The 12,356-nt window shown below is 36.1% G+C and overlaps 1 protein-coding gene across 3 annotated transcripts; it reads right to left on the reverse strand.

Moving 5' to 3' along the window:
- Positions 1-823: 823 nt before the first annotated feature.
- LOC125187967 (topless-related protein 1) lies at positions 824-8,215 on the reverse strand. Of its 3 annotated transcripts, none has more exons than XM_048084665.2 (26): positions 7,899-8,215; positions 7,562-7,700; positions 7,283-7,462; positions 7,076-7,189; positions 6,844-7,002; positions 6,440-6,614; positions 6,231-6,351; positions 5,712-5,818; positions 5,445-5,619; positions 5,239-5,348; positions 5,075-5,144; positions 4,915-4,988; positions 4,733-4,828; positions 4,560-4,655; positions 4,278-4,405; positions 3,964-4,198; positions 3,688-3,846; positions 3,506-3,580; positions 3,186-3,335; positions 2,991-3,101; positions 2,731-2,910; positions 2,510-2,638; positions 2,322-2,417; positions 1,994-2,182; positions 1,740-1,906; positions 824-1,256 (listed from the first exon to the last, which is right to left on the reverse strand). In XM_048084665.2, the coding sequence occupies exons 2-26, from the start codon at positions 7,639-7,641 to the stop codon at positions 1,046-1,048; spliced, it is 3,387 nt and encodes a 1,128-aa protein (XP_047940622.1). In that variant the 5' UTR covers positions 7,642-7,700; positions 7,899-8,215; the 3' UTR covers positions 824-1,045. The 3 variants fall into 3 exon arrangements, with proteins under 3 accessions (XP_047940622.1, XP_047940621.1, XP_047940623.1); XM_048084664.2 differs by having other exon boundaries at positions 6,437-6,614; XM_048084666.2 differs by lacking the exon at positions 3,506-3,580 and having other exon boundaries at positions 6,437-6,614.
- Between the last annotated feature and the right edge of the window lie 4,141 nt (positions 8,216-12,356).

Consider the following 12,356-nt stretch of genomic DNA (forward strand, 5'->3'; position numbering starts at 1 on the left):
TTACTACCGATGCAAATGAAACAACAAATATCTTACTGTATTATTAATTGTGTACTCATCATTCTGTGCTGTAAATAATGTGATATTTGCAAATAATAAGTGTAAATATGTTGCTTATTATATTATTAAATATAATTATAAACATTCTAATGATAAACCGCCATTTCAAACCTTCTAACGATAAATTATATGGTGCTTCTTATATTATTAAATAATTAGTGTAACAGTTACAAATTTATTTTTTTATTTTCTTTTATTTTTTTTTTAAAAAATTTAACTCCTATATGAAGGAGGATATTACATATAAACTCCTAAGAAAAGAGGAAATTACAACTGAGGTTAAGATCATGATATCTAACCTCCTTGTCGCTAGGACAAAGACTCTAGACAACTGTTACAAATTTATAAATGTTTAGTAGTACTAATTTATATTTAAAAAATGCTTATATTAGAGGCTCAAAATTGGCTTTTTCTATAGTTATATATATTGAGTGTGAATAAGGTAAATATTCCCAACATGAGCTCGAGCCCATTGTCGCGGACAAGACAGCCACATTGCGCGTCGCCGGCTCACTGGGCTGCTTCGCAAGGTCGAGAAACCTCACCAAACTCATGCCATATGCGTACAGCATAAGCGGGCTGCTCGGCCAGTGATTCAAAACAATCAACTAATTTTTTCTCGCACGGTCATCTCTAGCTATCAAAACATGATTAAATGTTCGATTAAATCTAAAGAGACTTGAACCAAGTAATAAACAACATCAACTCAATTTTTTTTAAAAAAAACATCGAACAAATTCAATCAAAATTAGCACTATAAAAGTAACGAGCGGTAAAAAAGTGCATGGATTATTAACATGATCTTCTAGTCCAGTCTGGAACATATTTTCTTGTCTTAAATGGGGTGCCAGATTACTTCTACTTAGTGTAATCACATAAACACCTCAACTGTCAAGTAAACAAAAGCAGTGTTGCAAAAAGATAAGATCTCAGAGAGCCACTCTACAAATACCAGACCGAGAGCAATTCAAGGGCTACGTGTAGATCATCTTTGAGGCTGATCCGAGGATGAGGCTCCAACTGAAGGAGTGACGGGGGCATTGCTTGTGGAGCCATTTTCGGGGGGCGGAGGCACACCCCACTTGGCCTCAGATGCATGAGGTTCGATGACATGGACAGAGCCATCCGACAGACCTAATGCAAATTGATTCACTTCTTGTGGGTGTGCAGCTATCACCGTTGGGTGAATGCTGGAGCTGCAAGGGGACGAAAGTAGCACACAATTTTCAGAACAAGATTTCTTGCAGCAAACAGATTACAAAAGAAACAGAATTTTAACATGCCTTTTAAATTGGTTCACAAAAATACACGATACAAAAATTTTGGCAATTACAAAGTCAATTCGAAATATAGCGAAATTAAACAGCTTCGTACTCGTGTAGATTAAAACTCTGGTTCTAAGACGTTTTATGTTGTCTTTCATCTTTCTATTTTCTCTCAACTCTAAGAACTAGTCATACTATAAACCATGAAATGCATAAGTCATGCTTTTAGATGCAATTATCCCTTTTGTACATTGAGCTGGTGCACTTTACTTGTTAAAATCGAGTTCCTCATATGTTCAAATTTATATCTTAATTAGGTTCTTGTATAAATTATATAAAGACCTAAATCTAAAGGTCAGGTTGGAAGCCTTTGGTAATGAAACACGAAAACATAGTATCATGTAAGAGACTTGCCTGACACTTGGAGGAAGATAAGCAGCGCGACTGATACGGCACCGCAAGCGAAGGTGTGCAGCATTGAATATGCAGATGGTACCATCTAGCAGACTAGCATAAACCAGCTGGCTGTCGCATGAGAATGTGGCATGAGATATCGGGGCAGCAGATTCGGGCGGTACCCACTGCAAGGAGAAATATAGTTACAGTGTAAGAGAATGTTGCCTCAAGTGATTTTCTTAATCAGTGCCTTCAATGGAATTTTCTTTTACCTGATGTATGCAGTCTAATTTGGTTGTTTCATATATGGCTAGTTGAGTCTCGTGTATGACCAGAAAGTGAGTCTGGTCATGATGAAATTGCACACGTGTTTCAGATGGTGCCTCAGGCGACCTTCGGGATGGCAGTTGCAAGAATCTGGACTTCTGCATTTCCCATCCAACAGAGCTCCACACACACAGCTGGAGTGGGGCAAGAAATTAAAATCAGCCGTCATATATAAGAGAGATCATTATACTTATCAAAAATCTTAACAACAAAATCATGCACTCCATCTGCAACTGCATTGCAGAAAAAGATGAGTTTGATAAAATTGTCAACCTGGGCATCTGCACCCGATGAAACGAGCACATTTAATGTGTTCGAGAAAGCAAGGCCCGTGATGCGCTTAGAATGTCCTTTAAGCTTGCTTTTAACCTGCAAGAAGCGGATATTATCGATAAGCTACCTAGACTGTTTGGATTAGCCACAATGACAATGTATGCTGATATTATGTTCTTATGAGATACCTCATCCACCCTAACGTTAAATATCTGGATTGAGGAGTCATCCATCCCAATAGCGATTATGTTGTTATCTTGAGGATGGAAAGCTAAGGATGTTGCTGCTGGTGGCGGAGGCATAAAAGTTGTCATAGTCTGCAATTATCCAAAAAAGTGAGGGGTGAACATTCATGCACATGGGCAGAAGCACACCTAAACACGAAACATAATCTATCGCTGCAAGTCACCTTGAAAGTCATCATGTTAAACAAAGAGATTTTCCCCCCTGAGGCTGACATTACATAAGAGTCGTTTTTCGACAAGGCAAAGCAAGGAACAGCTTCCTCGGGGTTCACATCAGGCATATCATTGGTCATCAAGATTCCACTTGATGGCTGCCATAACTGAGGTGAAACACTAGTTGTTGCCTACAGAGAGCATCGTTTCAAAATGATTAGTGATTGGAACTCCCAGTTAAAGAGGGAAGTAGCTTCAGTTCTGTTCTCACCTTTCCACTAAAATTAGGGTCACTCCGTGGCCATTTCCAAAGCAAATGGATCGCATTTGAAGCTAATGCAAGTATGGCATTGCCTGAATTCGTATATGTCAACCTAGATATCTGTTGCAACAAGACCAACAGCTTGAATATGTTAGAGCTCCAATACAAATGCATAAGACGCTTACATATTAGTGAACATCATACCTTTGTTACTTTTGAATGTTCGGGAAGTTTTGATGACCTGCACAGAGATGGTTCGTTGATTTCACTAAGCTTCCAATTCTTTAATTTGTCATTAGCATCCTCTGCTGCTATTCTAGGCTTAACATCACCATGGTCTCTCGTATCACGATTCTAACAAAAATCAAAGACTAAGCTTTCAGCACACACAATTGCAAATAGTAAGGCGAAGCGCAGTCCACCAAGAACAAAATTCAGAATGAGTGGGTGTTTAAAATTCCAACTCATGGCTACATAATAGCACATCGTATACAGCAGAAAGGAGAAAACCGCAGAATACCAACCATTGCAGAGGCCGCCACCCTCTCTGCAAGTTCCATGCTACTTGTAGCTGCTGCAGATATGGGGCTTACAACGGGCTGCAGGTAACAACATGAAAAGCTTTAGTCATTTTTTCCCATCTTTTTTTTTTCTTCATAATCTCACCATCTCTGCAAGTAGTTGGAAATATGTCTGAAGAAATTACCTTGGCGCCTTCAGATGTTCTCGAGGCATCGAAAGCCAGATTCTCAGATGCACGTAGCACGCGGAAACCGTCAGTGTTTGCTAATATCTTGATCCCATTGTCATTGGCAGAAACAGCTAGCAGTGTCCCATTCTTGCTGAAGCGGATTCGAGGACTTGCCTGGCATTGGTGAAAAAGCAAATTTGAGGCACAATGGGCAGTGCTTTTCGCATAATATATATGCAAGGATGTGTCATGTGTGTGTGGGTGTATTACGAAACTATGATTGAAACTCACAGGAAGACCTCCATCAGTATCAATACAGTGCAAAAGTTGAGTGTTATCCATATCCCAGATTTTGATGGAAAAATCATCACCAGCTGCCAAAAATCTGTTTTTAGCAGTGTCGAACTGCACTACTCCCAAGGATCGTTTTCTGAAGCCTTGATATATTCTCTTCACAGCTCCTTCACTTTCATTCCATTCCACGATATGGGACTCTCCCTCTTTACTCGTCCCACAGGAGAAAAGCCTGAGCGAGAAATTGCCAAATTATAATACGGCTGAGTGACAATTTCACAATAAATCAAAATGCAGCAACAGGGTAAAACCTTTTTCCGTCAGCACTGTAGGCCAGAGTTGTACACCATCGACCAGGAGCATCATAATCAACTCGAGAACCCAGATTATCATAAAGCCATGCCTTAATTTTTCCATCTAAAGCTGTAGAAAAGATAAACTGGAAAATGACACAGAAATTAGAAATCATAACCACTACAAGATCTTAATAAACCCTACAGCAATGCTATAGATATTCTTAGTCGTGAGGGGGCTAAAGATTGGCATGATATACTCAAGTTATATAAAAATAGAATGGTATAATGCTTTATTACCTGGATACTGTCTTTATTGTGAGGGCACACCGAATAAACAGGGGCTTCATGACCTTCAAAAGTATATTGTTTTGCACCAGTGGTGGCATCCCAGACCTAGAAATTAAAGATAATGAGAGTGATATCACATGACACTGTTTGATTCTTTCAAGCTAGAGTGTATCTTAAACAACCTTGATAAGCTTGTCATCCCCACAGGTTATCACCGAGAGCTGCTTATTGGGATGGGAGAATGCAAGATCGTTTACTGCACCAACATGAGCATCGATCTGGAACACAAGTACTCAGTAGCAATTTCTCAAATAAACCATAAACTTTCTAGTAAGTAAATAAAGGTAGAATGATCATATAATACCTCCAAATGCTGACGAACATCATTCTTCCCATGATACGAATAAATTTGTACGATGTGTCTAGAATATGCAACACCTATTAAGCAGAAAATTAAAGATCACAAATCAGATAGCTTCCTCTAGGATTTCTTGTATTGGAAGATATATCATCTTAACTCATACCAAACAAAGATCCATCAGGGCTCCAAATAACACGATTTATCGAGACACCAGCGTCTTTTGCCACACTAGCCTGAATTAAACAAACGAGTCAAAACCTTGTTGACACTAAATGAATTCCATAAACATTATTGCGGTATTTTTCAGTCAAGAAAATATCTGGCAACCTGAAAAGACATGGAACATTTGCTCAGATCCCAGACTTTGAAGTTTCTCTGCATGAGCCGCTCCCTTGAACCAACCTCCCACAGCCCGATATCTCCCACATTTGTGCCAACTGGTTTATACATACATAGACTATTGATTCAACATTTTTGACAAATAAAAAAAACCAACTAAGTATAACAAATATATCTTATCCAGTTAACTCTACCTAGAAGTAACGTTTGTTGGGCAGGATGAAAATCCATGCTCATAGGAGTTGATCCTTGGCTAAAAGTCCATGCTACAGATTTTGGAAAATCATCCAGAGCGCTGAATGTATGGCTGTGAGCAATCCCTGGAAACGAGAGAGGCTGTATATTCACAGGAAGACTAGCCTGACTTGCCTGCATATGAAAGCACACATAATATAACCAGATGAATGTAACAACAACGATTATCTCATCTGAAGAATTTGGTCTTCGTAACATCTAATTACCTCATCAGAAATCCCCAAAGGCCTGGTTCTTCTGTTCACGTGATCAGAATCACCAGATAGGAAATCGATAGATGGGTTTGGTGGAGTCCTAGGATACTTAAATCCAGCTGTACAAAAGTCAACAAGAAATACACTTAGCTCTTGCAAGTTTTTGTGGGCACAAAGGATAAGGGGTGTTTCATGAAACATGGAACAATTTAGGACATCTAATCAACTTGGTTTGTCCGACCAATAAAACTTGCATGGCAATTGCCATATACTTCTCCATGCATATCATATAAGTGTTAAATAGATAAGAGATCTCCAGGTCTCTCGATATAAACCAATATACTGCAAACCATACTGACAATCCTTCAACACAATATGCAATTCAAGTTTATTGATATTAGAATGTTCAACACATCAAGCCAAGCCAGACAGATTATAGTGTCTTGCGAGGTACAAAACTTAGCAATCATCGCGAGATTTGAATCTTAAAAAATCTAGATCCTCGTCATTGATAAAGAGAGAGAGTGCTACCTGGAATCGGAGGAGAACCAAGAAGAGGCCCACCAGAAACTGCTGGATGAGTTCCAGCCGGTGGATTGGACATCCAACTAGCAAGAGGTGTTGGGACTGGTACAGGCATAGGTTGGAACGGCTGGTATCATCAATCACAGGCCAGTAAGTATAACAGGTCACAGCAAGAAAACTCCATAAGTTAAGTAAGATATACAAATTCAAACCACATGTGCAGCAAGAGGGAAGCCTCCAGGCTTTGGTACTGCTCCTCCAAGCAGGGGGTTATTTGCTTGAGAAGGGGTGCTTGCACCGTTTGGCTGTCCGCATGAATGATCCACGAAGAGTGTTTTGATATCTGGGTTCGGCTTGGGAGTTTTACAAAGCTGATGCTGCCAGTTCAAGCTGCATTGTAAATATTATTAGCACCTCCACTGTCCAAACCGCTGATCTCCTAAACACCTTAGGCTTCGAGATACCAATCAACAAAACATGGGGCAAAGCATAAATCCTACCCATGTTACCATGTAAATACTAAACTATATCAGACATATCAGTCCATAGCCAAACCTCTTGTAATCATAAAAAAAAATCATATAGTTACGATTGATTCACGTGTCAAATTGAAGTCTACCTTTGATTAATGAGTGTCCTGAGCCTTGAGTTCTTGAGGTTAGGGAACTGCAGCTTGTCACGAAACAATGGATTTGCCTCGATAAGCTTTTTCAGTTCAACTAGCATAACAGCTCGTGCGGATCTTGTATCTCCATACTTGGAGAGCTGCTCGTTGTCCCTGAGACATATTCAAGCAAAACATATTCAACATCTGTCACGATGATTGCCAACAATCACAAAAGAACAAGTACCTGAAGTTCTCCAACGTCAACAGCTGAGTTATCTCCTTAAAAAGCTCTTCATTAAAAGACGAAAACACTTTAAGATCCTTTACAAGAACATCAACAGCTTTGGACAGATCATGCCTAAACAACAACACAGATACAATTGATAAATCTACCCACTCTAATCTCTTAAGGGCTAATTCAGATTCTAAATTATGAGTGTTAAAATCTCACTTATCCAGTGCTTCAAGGTACTTCTGCTTTCTAATCTCAAAAAACAACTTCATCGAATAGCGATTGTCGTCCACTTTCGTGAAGCCAGAGAGGTATCTTTCGACCTCCTCCCAGTTCCCATTGTGCACCTCATCCTCAAAATGCTTCATATTAAAGAAGAAGCCCGATTCTTGCTCAAGCCTATCATTAGACGCGTCAAAAATATGAAATGCACAATTTACAGACAAAAAAAAAAAAAAAGAACCATACAAATGTAAATCACTAAAACAATAAACCTACTTGTGAACAGTCTCCTTAAACTTCTCTTCATCCAGGAATTGTAAAATCAAGAAAACAAGTTCTCTACTCAGAGAAGACATCTCAATCAACTCTTCTTCAGTCACAACGCAACTTTTCAAAAGCGATTACAGAAATAGATCTGCAAAAACCAAAAAGCAAAATCAAGGGCGAATCAGAAACAATCCCTTCATTTAATTTTGCTTCACATGAACTGCAAAAGAACTAGTAGTGGAGTACAACACAAACAAGAAAAAACACAGTAATAAAAAACAAACCCTCCCCCAAAAAAAGGGCAAGAGGAAAACATCACAGAATTAACCTAGATCCTTTAGATCACCTCAATTAAGGGGAAAAACTTGAATTTTTTTCTGTAAGATCAGCGTAGGATGTAGGGTTTAACGCTTGAGCATGCACCGACAATATGTTGTCGAAATTTTGATAAAGAATTGCTGCATCCGAGGTTATATGGAAAAGAATCACACCAATGAAAGTGGCTTTAAATCGAATCCGAGATGCAAAGGAAAAGGGCACTTAAAGGAAACCCCAAAAGCAATTTCAAGATTTCCATGTATGAGCTAATAAGTGAGGAAAAGTTGGAACTGAAAAAATGCGAAAAACTAGAAAATATTGCCCTTCAAAATAAAGATTCCAGAGTGTGGTACAAAAAAAGCACACTCCCGCTCCCACACACACTAATATTCATTTTATTTAATAATATTACAAGTAATTAAATATTGGAGATGACGAGTTTTACAAAATCAACAAGTACTCAAGCTGAAAGTAGGGTTCAATCTCTCATTACAAAAACCAATGAGTTTTACAAAGGCCCGCAGAGTCCACGCAAAAAGTATAGTTAGGAGGGACTTCAACGTATACTTCATCCGTCTCACGATAACTGCGTCGTATTTTGTTTTAGGGACGTCTTAAGATAGTTGAGTCATTTCTTATTTTGACAAAAAATTTATTCTCTCCCCACTTAATCTCTAAGCACTCATTTTGTAATTTATGTGCAAAAAAAATGCTCCAACTAAGATGAAATTATAAAGTCAATTTCATAAATTTCATAAAATTTCAGCAAAAACTTTCATATTTTCATTCTCAATTTCACATAATAAAATTATTAAACACCTATGGAAAAACTGATTTTTTGAATAATTAAATTAATAAAGGAAATTAAATAAAAAAAGAACAACTAAATTTATAAATTAAAGCTGCAAAGTTATGATTTTCTCGTGAATTATGTGGGAAATTGTAATAATATTTTATCGATAAAGATTTAGGAAAAATATAGTAGGAAATCTATTACTCTTATGGAGTGTTTACAATTGATTGATTAATCATTTATTTAAAAATAAATAATGAATTTGGAAATTAATTTACAGTTTCTAAACAAAATTAAAACTTCCTAAATAAAAATGAAAGCAATACTTTAGTTGAAATAAATTAATTAATCTAATATATTTGGATGGATTGCTTTTATTCTAAAAAAGGATTAAAAGATCGATTATATTAGTATAGTAGTACTTGCATAATACTCTCTCCGCCCGCTTTAAAAGTCAATGGGACTGTTAAAGGGACGGAGGGAGTAATTGATTTGACATTAAAGTTGTCTTCTTCCTCGTGAATACACCAACATCCATTTTCATCCTTTTGCCACTGTAATTTTTTTCCTAAATCTAAATTCGGCCCTTCCTATCATCTAACTTTGGGTGATTTAATCTTCAACCACGTTGATTTGGGGAGGGCTGCTGAGATTGCTCGAAAACTTTTGGAAATTTTAAAATAGAAAAAATCACAACCTTGATTGCAGCACAAATTAATGAGTTCCTTTGTCGGAAGGAGCAAAACAGTGAAGATGATAAGCAACAAAGCGTATCAATTGGCCAATGTGCTTATCACTATAGGTACAGTCATGCGGGGCCCAATCGAGCCGGCTTGATTTTGCTGAGTAATCGGCTTGATATCTTTGGCTCCAAGTTGGGTTGTGATACCCTACATTTGGCGTACGGTGCACAGTAAGACACGAAGCTTTTCGAACCGCTGAATGGGCTGGGCTGTGGAGAGTGGGCCCCTGTGACGTAGTCTTGCGCTGCATTCAACGGCTGTGATTGAGCTTTTCGTATGATAGGATTGTTGCTGGAAATATGAGAGACAGTGATATTCGACGCTTTAAATTGACCTGCTTTTTTGGACAGCGTATGTAATTTTTAGACAATCCTATCTCATTCTTATTAAAATAATTATAACAGTATGGACTTTTAAACTTTAATTTAACTTTGAAACTTTTATTATGAACATTATTATTGGCAAAATTAGCTTACGATGGACTAAGAATATCATACTTTTCCTAAAGTTATTTACTTATATTTCTCTTGTTCTATACAAATATAAATAAACAAACGGGTATGAATTTTAAATAGTTATAATGTTCTACTACTATGTACTATTAGTAATTATGAATGAATAAAATGACCGTGAATAAATTGTGATGACAAGAAAATTATGGTGTAACATAGTTTACAGAAAAAAAATCATGTGTTTATGGAACGGATGACGAAAACAATCCATATTACTTATGATGGGATTGACTATTAGGACATAAATAATGATGATTAAGTAGTATAAGTAATTATATAAACACATACCATCACAATTATTATAAAAAAAATCAACACATGAATTGATTTCACTACAATATTCATTTATTTTGGGGGCGATGCTAAGTCAAAAATTCCACTATATAATATTTGGATGTAATTGACAACAAATAAACAACTATCATATAAGAAATGTAGAGAACTCTATTATGAAAAAAAAAACAACCAAATTCATAAAAAATATACTGCCTAAAATAAATACTTAAAACCAAACATCGAGCACATGTAAAGGATTTATAGTTTAGTCATTGATCACTCGTTTATGTCAACAAGGCGCTCATCTTGCCAATTCAAATAATTTTACTGTAATAGAAGCCTCAAATCTTTCATGAATAATTAAATTTATCTACGATCTTCTTATCAAAAAATATTACTACATCCGTCCCACTTTAAGAGTCCCGTTTTACTACTTTTAGGCGTCCCACTTTAGAAATCCCGGTTGGAATATTCCATTATTGGTAATAGGCTCCACATTCCACTCACCTTTTCCCACTCACATTTTATTATAAAACTAATATATAAAAGTAAGACTCACATTCCACTATTTTTTTTACCAACTTTCCTTTATATTTCTTAATACCCGTGCCGAACTCAACCGGGACTCCTAAAGTGGGACGGAGGGAGTATTTAGAAATTAGAATCTTACTCGAATTTTAAATTCACAATTTCCATTTGTCTATGCTGACCACCACATAATGCAAATATTTTTCATTGTTCTCTCCATTTGAAATTGTACAATTGTTTTTTACATGTTTTTTTACGATGATGTTATTGATTGAACGAGAGTAACGTATGTATATAGGCCGTATACATAGATGAAACATTGGTAGATTAAAACTCTAGCCTAATTACACATAAATACTCCTTGTCCCTCATCTCATTACATAGGTTAGAAACTATTTAATGTGAATAATATGCACTGTATAAACACGTGTTTTTTTAAGATTATATGGCAATGTCGATATGATATAATAGGAGTACTATATTTTACTATTGTGATCTTATTATGAAAAATACAAGCAAAGTTAGGGAGATATATTAAGCATAAATAAAATACTAATACAGTAAAATTAACCAAACACCTATGATTTTTTCCGAACATTGTTTTTTGTATTTTCTGTCTTGACCTAAAAAATGCATTATTTAATTGCTATTAATGGAATTGTACTTGAGATAATGGAGAGCGTACATTTCGCCATCAAGAATGTGGTCACTACTAACTAGGGAATAGGGATGCAAATTGTGGATTATGATTTATGACTAAGATTGTATTTTAATTTTATTTTGAGAAAATAATACAATGATCATTTATGTAATCGCGGAATAAAGCAATACAAACATAACACGACTTATGTCACATCATACTACACTGTTTGGTAATTTGATAGAAAAAAACGAAAGCTATGTTTTGTGGGCCCAAATAGGGGTGTCGAAGTAGTATTAATAATGGGCATAGAAAATGCAATTGTTTGGTGAAGCTTTTGATTTTGAGTGGTTGGTATAGCGACTATGCACAATTGCAATACAACACACTCCCATTTTAGTTCATGCCATTATTAAATTATAAGTACATGCAACCTAATCGACTCAATAATTTCTTTTATACAGTACTTTACAAGCTTCATCTATTGCTTTTGTAATATTTCGATCTCTTTCGTCCCTCACTTTGATATAACCCCCCTCCGTTCCGTCCTAATTGAATCATTTTATTTCTTATACTCATTTTTAAAAAAATATTAATAAATAGTTAAAATAGAAAAAATGTAGATAAGAGTCTTATCTATGTTATTCTTTTTCGTATTTTTTTTTTATTTAATTATGTATTACTATCATGTTTTAGTGCAGAAAATGAAATGACTCAACTAATTGCGGATGGGAAAGAGTACTAATTTCTATAGAGTTAAATCACGTGTCATGCATTTACTTTGTTTAGATACCACATATTATGGTCTTCACAACAGTGATATATTTGAACATAATTGTTTTTAGTTATATCTTCACATGTGGATGGGTCAGACTATATTCAATATACTTTATTCAGTACACAAGCAATTATAATAGACATTTAAAGACGAAATGTTAAAATAAAGCATAATTCGATATAAATTTGTCTTGTTCAAAAATCTATATTTAGCCTT

This window comes from Salvia hispanica, chromosome 5 (genome assembly GCF_029641045.1).
Source record: "Salvia hispanica isolate PSC_SH4W2 chromosome 5, Shi_PSC_v1, whole genome shotgun sequence".
In the NCBI taxonomy this organism is placed as follows: domain Eukaryota; kingdom Viridiplantae; phylum Streptophyta; class Magnoliopsida; order Lamiales; family Lamiaceae; genus Salvia; species Salvia hispanica.